Source organism: Mus musculus, chromosome 4 (assembly GCF_000001635.26).
Source record: "Mus musculus strain C57BL/6J chromosome 4, GRCm38.p6 C57BL/6J".
NCBI classification, from domain to species: Eukaryota; Metazoa; Chordata; class Mammalia; order Rodentia; family Muridae; genus Mus; species Mus musculus.
Genome location: NC_000070.6, coordinates 65,523,934 through 65,549,738, shown reverse-complemented (window position 1 = coordinate 65,549,738; position 25,805 = coordinate 65,523,934). Strand labels below are relative to the sequence as shown.

Here is a 25,805-nt window from a genome sequence, read left to right as displayed (position 1 = left end):
GTGCAGGCATACTCACACAAACATTCATACACTTATAAATATATGATCAAAAACAGAGAAACTAAAATTAGATTTTAAATGAAATCCTGGCATGTATTGTTCCAAATGATCTAGTAAGAACAATGACAGATAAAGCAATCCTCTGCTACATATGCAGCTGGAGCCGTGGGCCCTCCTTGTGTACTCTCTGGTTGCTGGTTTAGTCCCTGGGAGCTCTGGGGGTAGGGGTGCAGGTGGGTCCAGTTAGTCGATATTGTTCTTCCTATAGGATAGCAATCCCCTTCAGCTCCTTCAGTCCTTCCCCTAACTTTTCTATTGGTGTCCCCGAGCTCAGTTTGATACTTGGCTGTGCATGTCTGTATCCTTATCTGGCATCAGTAGAAGGAGAGGCCCTTGGTCCTGTGGAGGCTTGTTGTCCCAGGTAGGGGGATGCTATAGAAGTGAGGCAGGAATTGGTGGATGGGTGGGGGGACACTCTCTTAAAGACAAAGAGGAGGGGAATGGATGGGGGTTTGCAGAGGGGAGACAGGGAAGGGGGATAATATTTAAAACGAAATTAAATAAAATAACCAATTAATTTTTATAAACTGAGGGGGAAAAAGACCAATGTACAGGATTCCAGTGAACTTCAATTTCTCATACTCCTTCCTTCTTCATGCTTTTCTGTATATGAACTTGGAAAACCCATGGTAGAGGGGGCATTTTGAGCATCAGTTGAAGGAAGAGAATAGTTTTTATCATCAAAAGTATCTGTCACTTTGGGGTAGCCAGCTAGGCTCTCCGGGCCACTACATCTGCATCTGTAAATGGATTAGATTAGATGATTTACAGACCAAGTCCTGTGAAGCTGGAACATTCTATGATTCCCATCCCCGGGGATCTAGCTGGACCGTGGATGGAGTGTTGCAAGGGCTGAAGACGTAAGGAAGAGTGATCTTGCGCTGACACAATGCTGGCTTCTGCTGCTTTGCAAGAGCTCCCTGTTTGATGTCAGCCTTTTATCAGAGTGTGTTTGTGCTCTCTCCAGGGCCTGCCTGGCCATTGCACCAGCCCCCATTCTGTTCCCCAGAATTCTGGGAAACAGCCAGTGGATGTGGAGACTCACAGGCAGGATTTCTTCCCAAGAACTGCCTAGATGGTGAAACTCACAAAGTCCGGGGGAGGTTTCCTGTTTTGCTTTTTACAAGTTCAGTTTACTATTGACAGAAACCAAACACACACACACACACACACACACACACACACACACACACACAGACGGAGAGGGGGAGAGAGAGAGACTCACACACAAAACAGGATGTTCTCTCTCTATGTTGGACTGGAAGACACTCTTTCCATCTGTGTCACTCTCTCCCCCATGGCCCTGGATTTCACTACTGTGGTAATTAAGCTTTTAGTTTTGACTGGAGATGCTGCAGAATCTTTACTTATGAGCAGTTAGCTGTACACTCTGATTACACTGAAAAGGAACCTACAAATGAGGGAGAACAGATCTGACACTCACATTTTCCTATCCAGTTCCTGTGTTTATGAATGAAGCACCTTTTCTTGGGCTATTAGAAGGAACATTGGTTCCCAACACAGAATCAGGGTCATAGTAAGAAATGAGGTTCTTGCTCTGAAGTCAATTTGGCCCAAGGATTTTACCTTAAAATTACGTAAATATTTTGTGGAATATACTTACATTAAAATAAATGTCTGCAATTTATATTTAACTAAACATGTTCTGTTTTAGTTCACTGAATTTGGGAATTAATCCCACTGATCTTCATGTTTGAACCAAAAAGTCCTGCACTTTTTGTAAGCATTGGAGGTATAGCCTGGCATTTTCCTTGTATCATTTTCTTGCTGTGTGGTCTTGAAAGAAAAATTTCTTCATCTGTAAATATAGGTTGTATTATATAGCTTTTAGAACGGTTATGGGGATTACATTTTTTACAATACTTTTTCATTTTTTGAAATTATAATTATATCATTTCCTCCCTTTACTTCCCTCCTCCATCTCCTCTCATGCCTGTTACCTTGCTCTTTCAATATGTCGTTACCATTTTCCCTTTAGTTGTTACACATGCACACACACACACACACACACACACACACACATTCTTACATACATAAATGCAACCTTCATGGTATATATTTGTTATATGTATGTATATGATCATAGGGCTAACTGCTTGATATTAGAAAACCAATTGGGAGAAGTTCTTCCTTGGGGAAGACCATTTCTCCTACTGTCAGTGTTTCATACTTCCCAGTAGTTCTTTGAGTTTTCCCCTTTCCTTGTTAGTATATCCACTGGTGTCATTATTGCTCAGGTTTTATATAGACAGTCATTTTGATAAAAATCATGCTTATAGTGTCTCTCTGATATTTCTAGGAGACACATCTCACAACAAATTTCCTATTTCTCTTGCTCTTAAAGTATTCCCACCTCCTCTCTCTCTCTCTCTCTCTCTCTCTCTCTCTCTCTCTCTCTCTCTCTCTCTCTCCCTCCCTCCCTCCCTCCCTCCCTCCCTCCCTCCCTCTCCCTCTCTCTCTCTCTCTCTCTCTCTCTCTCTCTCTCTCTCTCTCTCTCTCTCTCTTTCTTTCTTTCTTTGTGATCTCGAGTCTTAGGGATAGGAGTTATCAGTTGGGACTGTATCCTAAGTGATCTTTTGTTCTCTGCATTTTAATTGTAGTTTTCTGTAATGATCTCTGTCTGTTGTAAAGAGAAGACTCTGATGAGAGGTGGTAGCTATACTTATCTGAGGTTATAAAGGAAAATATGCAAAATGTAGTTTGGAATTATGTGAGTTTACTAAAATGGTCCTCATAAGTTTTCCTCCAAGATTCATGTCTTCACCAGACTCGGGTATTTAGCTACATTTTCAGTATCAGGCATGACTTCCTTCTGGTTGAGCTGGCCATAAGTTCAATTACAGAACTTTTATTTATCACCAAGATCTGCATGCCACTACTGCACTCTGAAAATTATGGTATCATACTGGTTATTGATAGGATTCATAGGCATCATAGCTGGGTAAGAGTATTGCTTGCTTTTTTTCTTTGGTAGCTTCTTTGTGGTTTTTCAGGTCATGAGACCTAGTCCTCAGAGAGGAGTCTTTCAGGTCAGATCCAGTTTGGTTCTGTGTCCAAAATGCATGGTTTTTGAAGCAATAGGGACCTCCACTTCAATTCTAGGAGATAACTAGAGGCAACAGCAATAGCCTATTATGTTAGGGGAGTTTATTATACAAACCCGACCAACAACTCAAAAGTGGTATTCTCATGTCCGAAAGCGCTGTCAGCATGGATGGTAAAATTCTGTCTGTTCTATATATGTATTCATATACAATTTTGATTCATGTATAATTTTGATTGGGTAGATATGATTTGTTATGACTTTTCCAGCCATTATTACTGTTGTTTTACCTTTCTCCTACTTATGTATTTATCTCCCCCTCCCTAATTGAATCCTCTCACAATTCTTCCTCTTCAGTTACTTCTATCCTGTTATCCCCTCTGGTCCTTTTTTACTTTCCTGGCTTCTGCCATTACTCCGGGTTGTATACTCACATCCACAGACTTGGGGATGAGATTCCTAGATGAAACAGAAGATGTGGTGACTGTCTTTCTGGATATGGATTGCCTCACTCAATATGATCTTTTCTAGTTATATTGATCTATGTGCAAAATTCAAAGTTCTATTTTCTTCTAATGCTGAATAGTATTCCATTGTGTCTATGTACCACATTTTGATTATCCATCCATCAGTTGATGGATTCAGGTCATTTCCATTTCAAAGATGTTGTTAATAGAGTGTCAGTAAACAGGGTGGAGCAAGTATCTGTGGTGCAGGATGCCAAGTCCTTTGGACATACAGTAAGGAGTGGTACACTTGGGTCACATGGTACATTTATTTTTAGCCTTTTGAGTGCTTTGTTCACTGACTTCCAGAATGGCTGGACCATTTTGCAATTCCACCAACAGTGAGAATGATGGTTTCCTTCTTTTTCATCCTCTACAGCCTTTGTGGTTAGATAATTTGCTGACCTTTTTATATTATGGCTGAAGTAAGAGGAAAATCTCGCAGTTATTTTGCTTTTCATTTCCCTAATTGCTAGAAATGAAGAACTTACCCCCCACCCCGTTATTTCTTAATCATTTTTTCCTTTTTCTTTACTTTTTGAGAATTATCTGTTCAGATCCCAAGCCTATTTTTGAATGGATCATTAGTTTTCTTTCTTTGATTATTTATTTTATTTTTTTAACCCTGTTATTTTTTTTACATATTCTGGATATTGATTCTCTGTTAGATATATAGCTGGTAAATATTCTCTCACATTCTGTGAGCTTCCTCTTCAACAAGTTGATTTTATTGCTTCCTTTTGTTTCCTTAAATGCAGTGTTTTGTTTTGTTTTATAAAGTCCCATTTAAAATGTTTAAAGTCAAATGTTTGCCTCTGTTCCTAGATAAATAGAGTACTATTCAGAAAGCTTTTACTTACATCTCTGTCCTGTAGCATGTTGTCTATGTTTTCTTCTAGGAGTACCAGGTTTCACAAGTAGGTCTCTTATCCATTTGTAGTTGGTTTTTATGTAAGACAATAGTTGCAAGTCTAATTTCATTCTTTTACATGGGAACATTCAGTTTCCCAAGCACCATGTGTTGAAGATGCTGTCTTTTCTCCACCATAAGTTTTGTTTTGGTTTGTTTGTTTTTTTTATCAAATATGGAATGGCTATAGTTACATGTACTCATGTTTGTATCTTCAATTTTTTTCCATTGGTCTACATGTCTGCCTTGTGCAAATATCTTATTGCTTTTTATTACTTTGCCTCTGCAATATGTCTTGAAATCTGGAATTATAGTTTCTCTAGCATTGCTCCTATTGCTTAGGATTGTGTGCTTAAAATAATTTGGCAGAGCAGTCAGGCACACCATGAGCATTAGCATTTATTATAGTTATTCTTCCTGTCCTTGAGTACCTTCTTAACTCAGGAGAACTTTGCTAAAGTGTTCATCTATAGCATAAACTATTGGTAAGGGCATCAGGGAAGAATCATTGGAAGTTTTTGTTCATGCTTCTTTGTACAGTACATAGTCTCCTTCTAGACCAGCAGTTTTCTACCAGTGGGTGGTGACCACATTAGTAAATGTCTATCTCCATATATATTTACATTATGGTTCATAACAGTGACAAGATTCCGGTTATGAAGTACCAATGAAAGTAATTTTATAGTGTATGTGTGAGTGTGTGTGTGTGTGGTGACCACAACATGAGGTACTATATTGAAGGGTTGCCGCATTAGGAAGGTAGAGAAGCACTGTTCTAGATCCATGCAGCCTCTAAGGAGCTGAGGATGGAGAACCCATGTCCACTGTAATTAATTGTTCTGGACTGTTTTTGAATAATGAAAAATGTAAAAAAAAATAGAGTGACATCGGGGCCATTAGGCATACTTGGTGATAGGTAATGTGCACAATCCACTTGTAGAGCATAGAGAAAGTAACATAAAAGGAAAAGAAATACTCATGGCTGGCCCAGCATAAAGAAGCCAAAGATCAACTTTTTCTGGAATCTTTGAGTTTTAAAGAGCTGAGTCCTACATTCTCATTCTCCAAAGCTATGAAATGTCAATGTAAAGGGAGTGACTTTACCAGGGCATTTTCTTAAGCACCATATCCATATTGCTAGCATCCTCCATACCAAAACAAACCTAAAGGAGAAGAAGACAATACTGTACAGATTTGAGCCTGTTATCTATTGGGTGCAGGAAACTCCTTTCAAGTTCTCTTTTCCATCTGGTATTAATGATCAATTTTAAGTGAACATTCATTTGTTCAGTAAATACTAAGATCACACAAGGTTCTAGGAGAATCCTCCTGGAAGACTGTGGGTTCTTTGATTCTAGTAGCAATTAGGATTAGAATTTGATGGGTAAGATAGGTACAGAGATGTGGTGGTAGGAGTGACTAGTGTCATGGTGTCCGAAAGAACATGATCAGTCTCAGATTTAAGGGAAAGTCTTATTTAAGACAAAACCTATTAAGTTGGAATTCAATGGGATACCTTTTAAAAAAGACAATGAGAAACATTAGTAGTAAGTAGATTAGTAACCAAAACAAAGATTAACAGAGCAAGACCATCAGAGCAAATCTACCTACGGACTAGCATTATCAATGAATGTCTTTTTTTTTTTTTTGTAATATGCTATTCTTTTAAAGTATTGTTGACATTGTTAGCACACTACAAAGGCAGTATTTATTGTGACAGAAACCACCACAATGTTGAAATGTTTTCTTTATGGTCCTATGCAGAGTTGGTGTGTTGCTTCCTAATTGAATAGACAGGAATTGACTTCTAGGGACATGGATATCAGTGGAATGATAATGTATACTGAAATTCCTAAAACTTGTATAAGCTAAGTTTAGAAAGTAGTATAGGAACTTAGGTAAGGAGTTTAGACTTAATCCTGAATACTGTGGGTATTTTCATATTTTTAAACAGTGTAGTGAGATAGTTAGATGCGGTGTTTCCAGTAGGACAAGGCACATGGGCCAGGAATCAGTTGAGATTGGTTTTGTGTAATATAATGTATCCACAGATTGGAGTTAGTGATTTGCTCCTACCTCTGTTACTTGCTGCCTGTGAATTCTTACTTTTTTGTGTGCTCCAGTTCTCTGTGTATAAAATGAGAATAATAGTAATATCTCTCATGTGGGACTATTGTAAAGAAAAGCTATGTTAATAGGTAGAGTGCTAGGGACAAGAGGAATTACCACTGATGCTATTAGCATTATGCCTCAATAATTATTCTGAAAGCTGGGAAATGACTAGTTGAAGATGTGAAAATCCACCCACCCCCAAAATCACAGAGTTTAAGTAGGAAGTCTACTACAAATTTGGGTAAAAATCATAACCATCAATTTAACTTTATTGTCAGTCATCCATTCTGTCATTCTCTCAGGCCTTCAAGAATGCACTGATGAGTTCTTACTGGTGTTCTGGTAAAGGAGATGTGATTGATGACTGGTGCAGGTGTGACCTCAGTGCCTTTGATGCCAGTGGGCTTCCAAATTGTAGCCCCCTTCCACAGCCGGTGTAAGTATGTATGGCCCCTCTTCCTTTGCCTAATCCTTTCTCTTGGCTCACATTCTTGTATTGTCAGATAAAGCTATGATTCTGTTGGGTTTTCAGGGTGCCTACCCAAATCATTAAAATCTCAGGTGCTTTTTCTTTGGGAAAATGTGTTCTTGTAATATAGAGATGTGACCCATGAATTTACTTTGCAGTACATGATGTTTAAAAATGATGACTTTTGATTCATTTCCCCTACTGTGGTTATCCATTCACCACTTGTCTGCTAAGCAAATAACATGCTTTGCCAATGTCTACTTTGAATACTGCAGCTACTGAGATAAAGTATAGAACCTCTCTTATTTTATTCATTATTTTCAGTCAATCATTCTATTCACTTTCTGGCTGTCAGTTACTGGGTAAGAAATACCAATGATCAAGACAGAGACAATTTACAGTTTTACAAGGCTGGTAGTGAGGTAGGAAAGACATATGGCAAAAGTAAAGAAGTCACAGTTTAAAGTTAAATTAAAAACTAAAGCAAAGCAAAGTTGTTCGTGGAAAGACTCATGGGCATGCTTACATAGAAGAGTGGGTAATAAAGAAAACATCATGAAAGGGATCTATAAGGAGACACAATCTAGGTAACAAGTACCAAGAATCACAGTTTACAGAGGTGGGACAGCCTATTAGTGGTACCTGGCACAGGGAATTTATTTGAGGAAGCAAAGGAAGGTCATCTTGTTTGGAGAAGTGTGGTTAAAAAGAAGTGCTGTAGAGGGAAATGGTCAGGGGTGAGGGTTGGCAGCCAGAGTCCCATAAAACACCTCTGTAGGAAGAGAAAACCCACACTATGAAGTTATCCTTGTAGACATAGTATGGTTTAGTGAGTTAAAAGAAAGAATATGGACCTATGGTAAACAAAGTTACCATGATGATTTTTGTTGTGTTTTGTTATATGAACCTGTGCAAATTTTTTCCCATTCGGAAACTTACTTTTCCTACTTTCAATTCCTACTAAATGAGGGAGTTGTACATTATTTTCTCCAAAAGACCAGTTCAGTAATAACCTTTAATAATCTTCTTTGTTACTGCTTTAGAGAAGGATTTATTACAAAAGTCCCTCCTTTTTTTTTTTTTTGAGAGAGTATTAAGTTCCAATTGTAGAGAGGTGAGGATATTAAAAGTTAACTAATCTATTCAGGAACTAAAGGCACTGCCAGTAAGACTAAAAGCAACTGTGATTAGTCCCTGACAATTTATTGTTGGCAGTCTGTAAAATGAAACACTATTGAAAATGTAGCATAAATAAATCAAATGCTAACCATGTTTTCACTGAACACACACGGAGCATAGGCTAATTTGTTTATTTTATTGTATTGCTTTTAACAAGAAAGATTTTTGTATCTATGATTTGTGGATGAAGAAACAGAAGCATTGAAATCTAAAGTAGTTTATTTGAGACCATGCAAAAGTTGTGGTAACAGGTGAAATCATGAGTTAAACCTAGGCTAAAACTGTAGGTCTTTAGGGCCCTGGATGATACAAGACAGCAAATGAACAAGCTTCTTTGTCATCCCCTGTTAGGTTACGACTTTCTCCAACAGTGGAGCCTTCCAGCACTGTGGTTTCCCTGGAGTGGGTAGATGTTCAGCCAGCCATTGGAACCAAAGTCTCTGACTATATTCTGCAGCACAAGAAAGTGGATGAATACACAGACACGGACCTATACACAGGTAAGTACTTTCCCAACTTGTGGGGAAAGTATGACAGAAGATGAACCCAGATCCTCTAATGTCTTTGTGGACTTGGTGTGACTTGTCTTGAGAAGGCACTGAGAAGTTTTGGTGTGGTTTTTAATAAATAACAGAAACACACTGTTGTTGGGAAGAGCTCCTCTGATATGGGCAGTCACTGTCTTGTGTTATTGGAATACTACTCTTTCTAAAAAGGACTGGACCTTCGTCCATGTGATAAAGAAAATGGATCTTGGGTTTGAAACATTTATACATAAATAGACTACTCTAGGACTGAGAATATTCACACAATTTCCTTTCCTGAGATGCAATGAGGTATGGTTTTCAAAAAATGATGTTTAGATAAATGAGGACGAGAAATGATTCACGCATCCAGGAGCTTTGAGGGATGTGATTTTTAAGGAAGCTCCATTCAGTTGTCACTGAGAACATTAACTCTGTGTTTTCCTATATCCCTGATACTGCAAAAAAGATTTGAACTCTACACCTATGCTCTGCACTCTGTTGTGACTTTCAGGTAGCCATAATTCTTTCCCAGTCAGAAAATTGATTGGGTGTTGGCTTCCTGTGCCACACACTGACCTATGTACATTGTTCAGCATCTTCCTGAATAGCTCCAAATTTAAAGGGATTGGTGTCTTGTGTTTGTCTCACAGATCATAAAACTAAGACTAACCCAAGGTTATCCATCTGGTGTCATCTCCACAAGACCATACAACTAAACCAGGACTGAAATATTACAGTTTTAAAAAGTATAAATTTTTGGTTACTCAGTAACATTAAAAAGAAATCATAGAAATGATATTTCTTAAATCAAGGTTAATTCTAGGTTATATACTATAAAATCTGAGCCTGATATTCAAATATTTGTTGGATGAACAGATAACAAATGAAATGACTTAATTGTTTCAATTTTGTTTTGGTTTTTCTCCCTGACTTTTTTATTCTTTTTGGTCTATATAATTTTCTCTCTGAACTATTTTTGCTTTAATTCCTCTGAAGCTAGGAAGAATATGATAGACATAGTCAGGCTTGGGCTGTCAATGAGAGGAGAAAACTCATTGGCTGGAACTGAGTAGTTTATGTTTTATCAGTTATCTATTGGGGGACCTTAGGGACTATTTTTTTCATTTTTTAATTGGTTATATTATTTATTTACATTTCAGATGTTATCCCCCTTCCCCTCCACAAACTCCCATCCTCTTCCCCCCACCCTGCCTCTATGAGGGTGCTCTCCTACCCGCCCACCCATTCCTGCCTCAGCACCCTAGCACTCCCCTACCCTGGGTCATCAAGCCTCTACTGGCTCCCCTCCCAGTGATATGAACTAACCAGTACCCCCCACAGAAAGTGGGCAGCCTTGTCTAGTCCCTGATTTTAGTGGGATTGCTTCCAGCTTCTCTCCATTTACTTTGATGTTGGCTACTGGTTTGCTGTAGATTGCTTTTATCATGTTTAGGTATGGGCCTTGAATTCCTGATCTTTCCAAAACTTTTATCATGAATGGGTGTTGGATCTTGTCAAATGCTTTTTCTGCATCTAACGAGATGATCATGTGGTTTTTGTCTTTGAGTTTGTTTATATAATGGATTACATTGATGGATTTTCGTATATTAAACCATCCCTGCATCCCTGGAATAAAACCTACTTGGTCAGGATGGATGATTGCTTTAATGTGTTCTTGGATTCGGTTAGCGAGAATTTTATTGAGGATTTTTGCATCGATATTCATAAGAGAAATTGGTCTGAAGTGTGTTCTCTTTGGTTGGTGGTTTGGTCCCTGAGAGCTTTGGGGGGAGGGTCTGGTTGATTGGTATTTATGGGTGTATAAATCCCTTCAGTTCCTTCAGTCCTTGCCCTAACCTCCATTGGGGTCCCCAAGCTCAGTCCAATGTTTGGCTGCCTACATCCACATCTGTATTGGTCAGGCTCTGGCAGAGGCTCTCAGGGGACAGCTATACCAGGCTCCTGTCAGTAGCATCCTTTCTTGGCATCAGCAATAGTGTCTGGGTTTGGTGTCTGCAGATGGGATGGATCCCTAGGTGGGGCAGTCTCTGGATGTCCTTTCCTTCAGTCTTGCTCCACAAAAGGAAATGCAGGTACAAAGAGTAGAACAGAGATCTTGGGGACTTTATATCTATGTTCCTAATGAAATTTGAGCTTCATATATCTTTTTATATAATTTTCCTTTTTTTCTAAAAGTATCATCAGTTTTTATTTTACGCACATCAAACTTATTTTTTAGATCATTTATATTTAAAAAAAATTTTTAATTAGGTATTTTCCTCATTTACATTTCCAATGCTATCCCAAAAATACCCCATACCCCCCCACTTCCCTACCCACCAACTCCCACTTCTTGGCCCTGGCATTCCCCTGTACTGAGGCATATAAAGTTTGTAAGACCAATGGGCCTCTCTTTCCACTGATGGCCAACTAGGCCATCTTCTGATACATATATAGCTAGAGACACGAGCTCCGGGGGGTACTGGTTAGTTCATATTGTTGTTCCACCTATAGGGTTGCAGTTCCCTTTAGCTCCTTGGGTACTTTCTCTAGCTCCTCCATTGGAGGCCCTGTGATCCATCCAATCAGCCTCCAAATGCTGACACCATTGCATACACTAGCAAGATTTTGCTGAAAGGACCCAGATATAGCTGTCTCTTGTGAGACTATGCCGGGGCCTAGCAAACACAGAAGTGGATGCTCACAGTCAGCTATTGGATCATTTACATTTAATGTGAAATGTATGGCTAGATTTTAGCTTATCATCTTGTTAGTTGTTTTCTTTTATCTTAGTGATTATTTTACATTTTACCACTCTTTGCCTATCGTCCATGATTCAGAATATTTTTTGACTTACTAAATGAGCCTCTTTTGAGTCTTGTTATAAATTTATGATTATAAATATTTTACATTTTAATATTTATTTATAAATTTTTAGAGTTTCATTCATCAGTACTATATTTATATCATTTCTACCTGATAGCCTGTCAAATTACAGATGTCTTCCCTATTCTCTCATTGTGGGGAATTGTAGGCTGGTCTCCAGTTGATCTGAGGTCTGAACACCGATGGTCATAATTTACCTACATGACACACTAGGTGTTCCCTCATGATCCTGGAACTCTGACCCCTGCCTAAAGTACCACCTCCCACAGCCCCCCAAAAGGGAAGCATGGTCAGTAGTCATGTAAGCAATTGCCCAAGCTTCTGACCTTCAGGCTAAACTCTTCCCAGTTACCTAGCAACAGTGAAGACCATAAAAAGGGGTGCTCAACCTCACCTCGCTCTCTTATTCCTTTGTCCTCTCACCTCTCACTTCTCTCTCCTCTCCTCTCCTCTCCTCTCCTCTCCTCTCCTCTCCTCTCCTCTCCTCTCCTCTCCTCTCCTCTCCTCTCCTCTCCTCTCCCCTCCCCTCCCCTCCCCTCCCCTCCCCTCCCCTCCCCTCCCCTCCCTTCCCTTTCCCTTCCCTTTCCCTTCCCTTTCCCTTCCCCTCCCTCCCCTCCCCTCCCCTCCCCTCCCCTTCCTTTCCCTTCCCCTCCCCTCCCCTTCCCTTCCCTTCCCTTCCCTTCCCTTCCCTTCCCTTCCCTTCCTTTCCCTTCCCTCCCCCCCCTCCTACCTTATCTCTTTCCCCTGCATTTCTATAATAAAGCTCTTAAACCATAGAGTCTCTGGTCTGCTTCATCAAGGCCTGCTGTACACTCTGGTCAGTGTTGGGAACTTCTTCCCTATTCCCTCTCTCCTGCAACCCTGGGGCTTTAGCAAAATAGTTGTGGGGGGGTCCCGGTTGGGGGCTGCCCCTTTTCCACCCCTGAACCACGTGGGTCAGGCATGCTCTCACCCAGGGCCCTGTGGAAAAGCATCTGGCATCTCTGATCTCTGCCTGCATCTGCCTGCCCAGAGCACAGGAACTCTGACCAGACTTTAGGCACCTTTTCCTTTCCCCTTCTTCCCCAGGCCCCCTGGGGACCCCTTTATTTGGTTCCCAACACCTCATAAATTTATGACAACTCATTCTTTAATAATTGTTGTCTTTGTGTCTCTTTCTCACTCTCTCATCCTCACTTACATATACACACACAGGCTGCTGAGTCCCATTTAATATGATTCATATGTATATGCATTTAGGAATTAATGCTTAGGATTGGATATCTGTCAGGTGTAATTTCCCTATAGAAAATTGATTTTCCTTCTACTAGGAGCCTTTAATTGGCTGTAGGTTTTCATCAAGATATGGAGCGATGTGCGATTTCTTCCAGACACACTGTAATATTAAATGAAGTTGCCATTGTTTAGGAGAGCCCTCCCATGGTTCCCATTTTACTTTGCTGGTTTCTGTAGGAGACAATTTTGTTAACATTTCCTGAATGTAGCTCACTATCATTTATAGGAAATCATTATTTTATACTGAGCATCTTGGTTCTCTGGCTCTTATACTCTTTCCACTTCTTTTATAATGTTCTATGAGCCTCAGGTGTAGGGAGTAGATTTTAGATGTATTGTTTGGAGCTGAGAACCCACAGTCAGTGGTTTTCTCCATTGTTACTGCTTACGTATTTCTGGGATGGTATTCAGCTGCTGAAAAAACATGAGACTTCTGTGATGAATGATAAGAGCTACATTTATCTGTGGTTATAAGAAGAAGTGTATAAAATGAAGTAGGGAATTATAAAGACTTATTAAAGTGGCAGGAATAGGCTCTCCTCGAGGGCCCATGACTTCACTAGACTAGCTAGATTAACAGCTCAGCACATGCATTCCCTCCTATTGAGTGGTTCTTAAGTCCATTTAGGTAACTATTAGTTCCTCCTGAGATAGAAGCACCAACATTGCACCTTTGGTTCTATCTTGCTGTACTGATTTCTGCTGTGGTCCACGGGCTTTACACTTAGATAGGAGTTTTAATTGCTTTTCTCCCTATGAATTTTACATACCAACACTGGATACCATAAGAGCTTGTCTTCAGAGAGAAGGCTTCCTTGGTCAAGTCAAAATTGAGTCCTCCAAGTCCTGTGTCTGAATTGTGAGGTGTCTTCAAAAGATAAGGTCATACCGTTGAAATCTGGTGAGTAACCAAGAGCACTGGGGATAACCTGTAATATCTTGCAAGTCTCTTGAAGTTTTTCTGAAAAACTAAACAATAGCAGATTTCCCATGCCTGCTACTGGAATTTTGCTAAGTGGTCTGTGGCTTTGGGAAAAAGCACTATTACCCCAAGTAGCATAAGGTAATTTAAATAATTGTATGTATTCACATATACTTACATATTAATTTTATATTTATATTTAAGTGAACATGAAATAAATTGTTTTCTTTTGGCTATTTTTACTCTACCTTAGTGTTTGTATCTTCTTTTCTCTATACCTCAGTGTTGCCTTCTCTGCCCCCTCCTCAGACAAATCCCACCATTCCCCTCTCTGGAGCCTCCTCCCTTGGTTCCCATTTTACTTTTCTGGTTTCTGTAGCTTCTCCAGGTTATATAAACACATATAAAGATCTGAGTTAGGATCCAGAAGTAAGGGAGAACATGTAATGTTAGTATTTTCTGGGCCTTGGTTACCTCACTCAGTATAATATGGTGTGATTACTTTATTTTACCTGCCAGTTTCCTGACTTCATGTCTCTTCAAAGTTGAGCAGTACAAAAATGTGTATATGTAACACTTTTCATTATCCATTCCTCTGTTGAAGGCCATGTAGGCTGTTTCCATTTTCTATCTATTGTCAATAAAGCTAGGATGAAAATAGCTGAACAAGTTATCTGTGGAGTGGGATGTTGCTGTCTTTTGGTCAGATGCAAAAGAGTTGTAAAGTTGAGTCAGGTAGTATATTTATTTTTACCTTTGTGAAAATGCTCCACACCGACTTCTAGAGTGGCTGGGCCAGTTTGCAGTCCCACCAACAGTGAAGGACTGACCGGTCTCCTTTTCCCATATCCTCCCCAGCCTTTGTTTTTAGTTGTTTTCTGATTATAGTTATTCTATGATGAGATCTCAAAGTATTGTTAATTTGCTTTTCTATAATTGCTAAAGATGTTGAACACATTTTACAGTGTCTACTGGTTCACATCAGTCAGTAATGTATTCATTCTAATTTTGTCTTAGATGCTATCATTGTTGGCTGTGGACATCAATGTTGACAAATTTATTTCCCCAGACTTTAAAGATGCTCTTCATTTGTCTTCTTCTTTGCGTTATTCCACGGGAGAAATAAACCATATCTCTTAGGCTGGTTTCTCTGTATTCTCATGGTAATTTTCTGTGGCAGATTCTAAGATTCTCTTTATTACTCATTTTGAACAATTTTAGTTTTTCTTCTCTCTGGCATTTATTGACCTTTCTGAGATCTATGGGTATATAATTCTATCACCCAGAGGAAACAAGTTGGCTATTACTTTGTCAAATAGTTTTCTTCTTTCCTCATATTTCTTCTTTGGTAACTCCAATTACATATACATGTTGCAAATTCAAGGTATTACTCATTACTGATGGTTATTTTATATTTTAATTTTTTTCTTTCTGTGCTTAATTTTGATAATTTCTCATACTTCTAGTGCCTTCTGTAAAGTCTAACCTGTTTTTAATTCTATCTAGTGATTTTTTTTTTGTCTTAGATTGCCATTTCATTTCTTGGAAATTATGTCTGGATATATCAGTATCCTTCTTGTTGACTTACTTTGTTCTGTAGAGACAGACATTCCCGATGAAGTCATACCTGGTTTGAAATTTTGATCTTGTTCATCCTCCTGGAAGGCTGTTCCAGGTATGCTTTTCCATGCATAGCTCTTACTTAATGGTTTTACATTTAGTTATTTATGTGATGATGTGTATACACTGTGGTGTGTATATATAGAGGTCAGAGGTCAGTTTGTTGTAGTTGGCACTTTCCTTTTACTATATGAGTTCTTGAGATAAACTAAGGCCATCAAGCTTGTGGTGAGTGCCTTTACCCACTGAACCACATTACCAGCACAACATTCTGTTTTTCACACGGAATTTAGTTACAATAACTTTAAATTTCCTCTTTGCTAATTCTAATATCTGTATCCATTCTGGGTTGGATTTATTGATTCATTTTTTTACCTCATTATAAATTTCATTTCTCTTGCTTCCCTTTGTGTACTTGATAGTGTTTTCGTGTGTGTGTGTGTGTGTGTGTGTGTGTGTGTGTGTGTCTGTGTCTGTGTGTGTTCACAGTACTACTTTTTAGAAGCAGTTCTTTTCTTCTACTATGGATTCTGAAGTTGAATTGCCAAACTCTAAGACCTTTGCCCTGTTGGTTCCTGGATATGTTCAAATTCCTGATAATAATAATTTGAATCCTGTTTTAGGAGACAGGTAAGCTAGTGAGAAATTTCTTGTGTGTATGTGAGGATGTATAGTTATTCTTATGGAAATCAAAGGCTAATATCATAGTGCCATTTACAAATACTCCTCTATTTTATTTTATTTTTTTGTGGTAGTGTCTCTCACAGAAGCTAAAACTCAATATGTCAGCCAGATTGTTCGGCCAGCAAGGCCTTTGGACTCTTCTATCTCCATATTGTGGTTCCATGACTGCTGGTAATCTTAATGCCAGAAGGCAGGGCCTCATGCCTGTATAGCAAGCACCTTTCCCATTGATTGAGCTCTCTAGCCCCAGGGAGTAGATTATTTGGCCCAGTAGGTAAGGGGACTTGCAGTCAACCTTGAGGGTCTAAGTATAATTTCTATTCACCTTGGAATGGTCGTTAAGCTCCTATGACAAAATATGAGAATATAGGATATAAAATATAACCGTATATGACAAAATACTCCGAAAAAAAGAAAGAATGAAAAACAAAACAAAACACAAACTTGTGTGGAGGAAAGATTTATTTTGTCCTCAGCTGGCTCTGTAGCTTTGGGCCTGACTCGGGTGAGGTAGGAGGAGAGTGTGAGAGAGGAATGTGCTTACTTCATGCTACCCACAAAAGGGGAGTTAGGGAGAAAGCATGAGGGAGGGGTGAGGAGGAAATGAGGTCACGAGTTTTCAAAGTCGTAATTCTAGAGACTTGCTTCCTCTAAGCCTTCTCACCTCCTAGATTCCACCACCTTTTAATAACACCGATGATGACCTATCACTGAATCAATACAGGTATTGTTTCAGAGACCCCAGGATCTATTCACCTCTCAAGATCTGGATCCAGTAGCTGAGGACTGTGTCCTTAACACAGAAAATTTAGTTGTTGGCACTGCACTTCAAATTGAAACCATAATACCTCTGAAAAAATGAATTTGGCTCAAATTTGAATCTTTTAGCTTAGTTACATGAATTTTATCCTGAAGAACATAAGCCCAGTGAAGGAATAGGAATTTGCAAAAGCTGTCTTTTGCTTCTCCCAATTTATCTACTTCTCCCTGAAATAGCTAGTATGTGTCACCATGTTTTCTAGGTCTCAGTTTCCTCATCTAAGCTATTTTAGAACCAACTATGGTACAGTTCTTGGGACATAGGAACTATGTAAGCTTAATTGTTTCTTTCTTATTTCCATGATTAGAGTGGGGAGAGGAATCAGGATTGGGGGATGGGAGGGAAGAGAAACATGAATAAGAAAACAAAGTAGAGAGTTGTTTTGGAAAGAGAAACAGTTGGTCAGAGGCTTCCAGAATAGGAAATCCTAGACTTTCACCTTTGATCTTTAAATTTCGATAGCATCCAAGTTCATTGCTGGGATTATTTATTCAGAAGGCCATGTGTGTGCAATGCAGATACAAGTGCGTACTAATATCTTTCTTGATTTCACTCCCTTGTGCTCATGGAAACACATAATCTTTATGGCTGCCATGTGCTCCACACTCCTCTGAGCTATTGAAATGCACATGCTTTTTGCTGCATCCCATCCATACTCCCTTAGGTTGGGTGACCTCTTTGTTTCCTTCAGAGAAACCATTGGCTATGGGGTCTCAGGACTCCTTTAGAAACACTGAGCATAAGTAGTCTTCTGTTCCAGTTGTTTTGAGCAGAATGAGGCTTGTTTTGTGGGGTGGCTAAATTCCCCGCACACTAATCTGTCATCAGTATTAAAAACAGACGTCTGGTTCTCCCACGTGGCCTCATCAGAGAAATTGGCATGAGCTTCGGCCTCTCAGGCAGGGAAGACATGTGTGGAGTGGGGGAATAAGAAGTGGCGCTGAAGCCCAAGCCAACTTAACAATTCCAAACCCCCTCTCTGACCTACGGACTCAGAGGAGAGGGACTTGGGCAGAGATTATACACATCAGCAGTCAGTTGTAGACTCACAGTTGAGACCTAGAAGGTTTCTTTCCTTCACTAGTGCCTCTCTAAAGTCCAAGAGCCAGTGTTATATCTGTTATAGTTTTCTGTGATCGAGACAAATCCTGGAGGCAAATGGAGATACAAGACATTTATATAGCTGAACAGGATGGAAGCTAGCCACCAGATAGCCATGGGGGCTTCTGATCTTTAAGTCCCATCAGGATTGTCATTTCTTTGTCATGCGTATATCAGCTGCTGAGAATCCCAAGAGTTTGGAGTAGGGTCACCGTAAGCATGGAGTCCCCCCTTCTTTGGTGTAAGGATGGAGGAAGTGAGAATAGAAGGGAACAGGCTCACCAGGCTCACTGGCCATTATCCTTTCCTACTTCCCAGTGTGCTAATAGTCCTACCACATATTTTTCTTCAGGCATCTGCTGCTCACTTGATGGATTCTCTTTTAATCTTTAAAAAAATAGAAGCTTCTGTCTTTCCTCATGGGATTCCTAGCTTCAGCTCATTTGATTCAGGGCTGGAAGGCCAGCTGACTCTTTTGGCTCTTGAAAAGGCAGCAGGCCCTTTCTGCTTGCCCCCACCCGGCCTCAAAAAAGGCAGCGACATCTGGAGCTGGTCAGTGCCCCTTTTTGTGCTGGCATCTGGGAGTCTGCTGGGCCTCTCCCCAGTAGATTGGTACCAGGCATTGGGTTTATCTCTTGCCAACTCTCAAGTCCTTTCTGATTCTGCTTTTCTCTTTCCTTTCCTTTCTATTTCTCTTTTTTCTTCTTTTTTTTTGGGGGGGGGGTGTGTGTGTCTTATCTTGATTTCTGACTCTTCTTTTTAACTTTCTCCTCAAGTCTCTATGCTTCCTCTATCTATTTATTTGTTTGCTCCTCCAACCTGACTTCAGTATGAACTGTTCATCTTGACTCAGATATGGGTAAAGAACTTGTGAGCTGTGAGAAGTCACCTCAGTCTATTCTCAGCTCTAACTAGATCTTCAGTCCCTCCTTGGATGATGCCCCATCCTCAGTTGAAAAGTCCTCTTCTCTCTACCTCTCCACAGTATACACCCACCAAACCATCTTAGACCTTAGAGTAAAGACCTTCTCATGTGAGAAGAACATTTAAGAAAATGCTACTCCAGTAGCAGAAAGGTATGTCTGGTAGCTCTGATGCAGCAGTTACCCTGAAGTTATTTATGACATTTTCTAGAAGCAACCTAGCATTCCTTAAACCATAATGGTTTTGTCTCAGCCATGTTTGTTGTTGAGAAAGCTAAAGGGACTATCATCATCCTGGTGTCTGCTTGCTCCCAGCCAGCTTGAGGGAAATAATGTCCCTAGAATTAGAACTCCACCCCTTCAGCTAAAAGGGAACAGGGGTAGGCGTGGTGAGGGTGGCAAGTGAAATATGTTCGGCAGGGTGAGGTACAAAATAGCATGACTACAAACATCTGGAACTAATATTAGGGTCTCAGTAATGTTTCTGTCACTCCATCTGCCTTTTTGAATGAGATATTTCTGAAGCCAAGAGCCTTCCAAACGAAAAGGTATTTATATATCTTAGAGAGTCTAAATTCTGTCCATTTCCCTATGCTACCAAGCCTTCCTACCTTCCGATCACAATTCTTTACAAGTCAAAAAAATTCACTCATTCATCTCATTACCATGATGGAACTCTTTCTGATATAGTTGCTTTATTGTGTACAGAACATGATAGCAACACAGAATGATTCCTCTCCCCAATAAGCTTACTGTCTACTAGAAGAGAGAAATGACTTAGAGAGAAACATCAATGACAGCAAGATGGGTGATGAGAAAATTTATTAGTATAAGATATAAAAAAGGGGGTTTCTGACTCAATACAGTGGGATTTCTAAAATGTACGCAGATGAAGTGAGGCGATTATTTGAGATTCTAGTCCCAGTAATTAGTCACCAGGATCAAGTCATTGTAATAAGACTTCTAGCCCCCATGGTGATCACCCACAATCTTTTCAGGTCTCCCTTCCTTGTGCCATCTGTTGCCATTCTTATCCTTAGTGCCATCTGCCCATTGCAGAGAATAGAGAATAAAAGTTATATTTCTCTGTGTCATCACCAATATCTCCCTCCAGGACAAGTATGAATCATCCCAGGATGACACCCACCTTTCATACAAAAGACCTTTTCAAGGCTAAATACATCTTCTCTTCTGTCTAAGATGCTCAGATATCCTCTAAAAATGAAAGACATACACATTCCCAACTTTATCTTCCTGCTTCAACTAAAACTAGTTCTAAAAATACTGAAGGTCTTGGTTTTGAACTTTCTCTTCATGTTCATGTCAACATAAGAGATGGGTTCATGGTCCTTGTAGAAGGCCTATTTTAAAAGAACTAAGTCTTTTGTTTCTTTGACCTCCTCATTTTTCAGTGAACTTTCCTTCATTCTTTCTCAGCCAGCTACTTCTAAACCACATTAAAGACTTTGTCCCCACAGGATAGTGTTCCATCAAAATCATTAGTTTCCATACTATAGTCGTTGACCATAGTTTGTCAGCCTATTTGTAGATCTCTAACTCCTAGCATATCTGCCTTTTAACTCATCAGCACTTGCCTTATCTTCATATAATTACTTTGTCCATCTATCACTCACAACTTTTAAAAGTCATTTCCCTATCCATGGTAAAGTCCATGTTGTATCTTTTAACTACTCCTTTCAGCAAGAACCTGAGGTCTCTCACCATCCTTTCCTTGATTGCCCTGTAAGTATTCTTCTTCTGTGATATGCCAACATTACAAGGAAAGCTCAGAGTCTAGGAATGGGTGCTTATATATCATTAACCACCAACTTCAACTGACCTCTGTGTACTCCTGGTTAATCTTTCCAGGTTGCTCCTGCCCACTTACTTTCTCCATCATACTTAAATGCAGTGCATTCATCCTTCAGTCACAGAAGATAAAATAGTGGGATGTAGTCTCCATAACAGTTGCAATTGTAGATATTGTGATATGTGTCCTTCCTTCTCCTTCTTCATGTATAATAGGTGGTATCCTTTACATTTAATTATTCTTCTGATAGTTTCCTTATATCTTCATTAATCCTTAGAAAGTAACACACACACACACACACACACACACACAGACACACACTTTCTCCCCATATCCTACATTTCCTTTCTATTTTTAGCACACTAGTTTCACCATTATGTAATTGTGTTAATAAGCCTTTCTTGTTTTTTCTTTTTTAAAGGTTTATTAGATGTTTTCTTTATTTACACTTCAAATGTTATCCCCTTTCCTAGTTTTCCCCCTGAAAAGCTTCTATCTCCTTCCCCTACCCCTGCTCACCAACCCAGCCACTCCTACTTCCTGGCCTTGACATTCCCTTACACTGGGACATAGAACCTTCACAGGACCAAGGGCCTCTCCTCCCATTGATGACCGACTAGGCCTTCCTCTGCTACATATGCAGCTAGAGCCATGAGTCCCACTATGTGTTTTCTTTGGTTAGTGGTTTAGTCCCAGGGAGCTCCAGGGGTAGTGGTTAGTTCATATTGTTGTTCCTCCTACGGGGCTGCAAATCCCTTAAGGATCCATCCCATGTATAACACCAAACACAGACACTATTGTGGATGCCAGCAAGAGCTTGCTGACAGGAGCCTGATATAGCTGTCTTCTGAAAGTGTCTGCCAGTACCTGACAAATACGGAATTGGATGCTCACAGTCATCCATTGGACAGAGCACAGGATCTCCAATGAAGCAGCTAGAGAAAGTACCCAAGGAGCCTTTCTTGTTCTTTAAACAAAGAAAAATACTCCGCATTCTACCCAATAAAATCCATTTTCTCTTCTTCATAATCTTACCTTTGATGACATAATTTGTGGTGACTGACTCTGTTAAGTTTCAATTTTAACTAATTCCTCAACATAGTTTTTCTTGCGTTCTGTTACTCCCAGGTTACAGAATCATTTTACTCTATGAATATTTATGATCTTCCAGTCATTGAATCTAAAATTTGAGTTTAAATTTAGTACTATTTTAGAGTTTCATGTATGAATACTGAATTATATATCATATTCTTCCATCCCTACCTTCCTATGTAGATATTCTCTCAAATTTATGACCTCCTGCTCTTTATTATCATCACATATCTCCATTTATGTCCATGTATGTTTCTACTATGTACATGTGCTTAGTGTGTGGGACTGGATAACTTTTCAGGGGGTTCATCTTTGGAGAACACTGATTCTTCCTCTCTCAGCAGCCATTGCTTGACTATAGGTCTTTAGGTATGCGTGTGACCTTATGAGATTTTCTCCATCTACATTAGCCAATGACTTTTTAAAATAATTATTTATATTAAAATATTACACAATTTTTCTTCTTGGTTAGATCCTTTTAGGAGTCTTCCCTTCTCTCTCAAATTTATGTTCTTTTACTGTCACATAGCACATATACATGTAATGTATTATATTGTTATAGAGCACAGAACACACATGAATGCTTTTAGTACTGCTTATACATATATGTTTAAGACTGATTACATCATATTAAATAACCAATTAGGGGAACACTCATTCTCCTTCTCTCAGCAGTCACTAATGATCTATGTGTTTTTATCTAGGGGTGTGACCCTCTGAGATTTTTCCCATCCATGTGGGGATGTCAACTGATGCTACAATTGTCCTGATTTGTTTAGTCAGCCATATTATTGAGATTTCATGAGTATATCTTCCCTGTCATACCTAGAAGACTCTTTAAATTTTTATAAATTTATCTGATACTTTTCCACATTTTTTTTTTCCGGAGCTGAGGACCGAACCCAGGGCCTTGGGCTTGCTAGGCAAGCACTTTACCACTGAGCTAAATCCCCAACCCCACTTTTCCACATTTTATAGGATTGACTAGTCTTTTCCAAAATATTTTATTTTACCTGGTTCTTTGATAACATATTCATATTTTCCTCCTATCTTTGACTAAGCATCACTCCTTCTTGGTAGATTCTCTCATCTTTTATTTAAGTTGTCAAGGTTCTTGTGGCTTGGTTTTGTTCATTCTTTTCTCAGTTTAACCCATCTTTAGGCTACTATTTCTACATTTATCATAAAAGTCAATATAGTTATTGGTTTTTATTACCATATATTTATCATGCAAATTGAGTTTCATGCCATCTTCATATATATGCTATTTATTTAGTTCATATTCCTCCTTGTATTTCTCTGTCTTTCCGTTCTCCCAGTCCTGTTTTACCTTTCCAAAGAGTCCTCTTCTTTTTCATTTTTCATGTTTTGTGTGTGTGTTTGTGTGTGTGGTTTATTTTGCTTGATATAATTGATTCTTTCCTATGGCTAAAGAAAAATCCTCTGGGCAGTTATTAACCATAATTTTTTACTATTCACCATTGTCTTGTTGTCTCTGTGGTACTCTTACCCACAACCAACTGATATCTATACATGTTTGAAATTTATTGCCTAATAAGCTGTTCAAACTCAATATATCTTAAACTGAAATCCCATCTTCTTATAAGGTTGCTCTCTTAGTTTGTATTTACTGGTTAAAAGACTGGAACAGCTGTAAAGCCAAGGTTTAAAGAACTCCCAGACTTTTTTTCATACTTATCTCTTATTCATTTCATAATTAAACTATTTTGCTTCAGTCACCATTATATCAGGAGTCATTTTTTTCTATCTCTACTACCTAATCTAGACTACTGAATATCTTTTTATTCACCTTCTGAATAACCCTCAAACTATCCATCTTTTCTCAATATCAGTTTATAATTCCTCACAGTATACACATGGTATTAGACAGTGGTAAGTACAGTATTTGAAACACTAAGGATCCTAGTAACTATGAAAATAAGTATGCGATATATAAATAAGATTCTTCCTCTCTTAAACCTGGTATGTGTTTCTATTACCTTTTTTTTTTTTTTTACTAAATAAAGACTTTTTTGACAATTCCTAAAAGGTTATGAATGATGCACTTCCTTAATTCTCTGCTGTTTGTTCTTGACACCACCCATAGTTTTCCTTGACCCAACACTCTCTCATCTCAGTCTCTGTGCCACTGATCTGAATCATTTCATTAGCTTTGCTCTTTTCTTTGACCTCATGACATTTCAGCACTTTTTAATCCACTAGGCTTAGAAATGCACTGTGCAATACTAGATATGCTTTGATTTGGGGGCAGAAGACAAGACTTTAACATTTGTATTTCTCACTAGACTCTTAACATCCCCACCAATTATTACTTCCATTGCTGTAACCCCTGTGCCTCATACAATCTCAGACCTATGTTAAGCATTAAAAAAAAATCTGAGCAACAACTAATGAGATAAAGTAAAGGTTAACAGTGACATCTGGGCTATAGACTTTAAGTGGTGGAACTAAAGAAGTAAATATCAGATATGGAGAGATAAGACGTGATGAGGTCTAGAAAATTTAGCACTTTGTCTCTTCTATGAAGGATGCATTGAAACCCTTCAATACATGACCTTATTGAATCCATAAATTTATCTTTCCAAGTAGATGCAAAATATTCCCATTCACAAGTAAGAGGGTTTAAGATTGGGCTTGTGGAAATCAAACTTCTAAAAACTGTAGGACTAAGAATTTGTTTTGTGTTTTCGGACTATTTAATCTATACTTATTCCCATCACTCATTGCTGGCATGAGGCTAACTCAAGTCAAGATCCTAGTTCTCAGGAGCAGGGATATTTGAATGTTGTTTACAGAATCAAATCACTCTGAGAAATCATTCTGTTTGTCTTGAAAGCATGGGTGGGATAATTCTGACACTAAGGAGGGTTCAATAGTTTTTTAATCATTCCATAGATGGAAAATTGTATCTGAGTAGAAATAAGTCAAAGGTGATGAGAGAAAATAGGAAAATGGCTATCTGCGAAGTCTTCCTCATTTCACATGACAAGAAGATCTAAAAAAGTAAGAATTCCTCTCTAAGACACTCATAAGCAGCTAAGAGCACTGACTGCTCTTCCAGAGGTCCTGAGTTCAATTCTCAGCAACCACATGGTGGCTCACAATCATCTGTAAAGGGATCTGATGCCCTCTTCTGGTGTGTCTGGAAACAACTACAGTGTATTCATATAAATAGTAAAAATAAATCTTTAGAGAGGCCCCTTGGTCTTGAAAACTTTATATGCCTCAGTACAGGGGAAAACCAGGGCCAAGAAGTGGGAGTGGGTAGGTATGGTAGCAGGTGGGGGGAGTGTATAGGGGACTTTCGGGATAGCATTTGAAATGTAAATGAATAAAATACCTAATAAAAAATTGGAAAAATACTTTTAAAAATGACATTCATAAAGCTGCAGATATAGCTAAGTGGTGAGCCCTTGCCTGGTATTTACACTGCCCTGATCTTGATTCCCAGTAATTCAATATAAGTAGATAGAAAAATAAGCAAATCTTTCATTCTTACTCCATTTTATCTCAGCTCTGTCCTTATTGTTTTACACACAAGGTCACACTAGCTAGAAGTATCTAGAACTACCATTACTTCCTCACCAGGATTTTAGTCTGGCCCCTGTTTTCAATTTTTCTATGTTGACTGATTATATGTGTGTGTGTGTGTGTGTGTGTGTGTGTGTGTGTGTGTGTGTGTGTGTGTGTGTGTGTTTCCTCAATTAAACACGAATACTTTTTACCACTGTTGTAACTATCCCACAAAATGATATATAATGTGTGTGTCATTCTGTCAAGGAATCACATTTAATAACCATCCTCTTACCTTTTATTTTTCTTGA

The 25,805-nt window shown here is 38.9% G+C and overlaps 1 protein-coding gene across 4 annotated transcripts in view; it reads left to right on the top strand.

The window, feature by feature from the left end:
- Astn2 (astrotactin 2) overlaps nt 1–25,805 on the top strand; it is a 1,023,735-nt gene that overhangs the window by 854,799 nt on the left and 143,131 nt on the right. For all 4 annotated transcript variants that reach the window (NM_019514.3, NM_207109.2, XM_030253680.1 and 1 more), the window contains 2 exons: nt 6,955–7,088; nt 8,652–8,800. In NM_019514.3, the coding sequence (NP_062387.2) occupies nt 6,955–7,088; nt 8,652–8,800 (283 nt within the window). The remainder of the gene's footprint in view (nt 1–6,954; nt 7,089–8,651; nt 8,801–25,805) is intronic.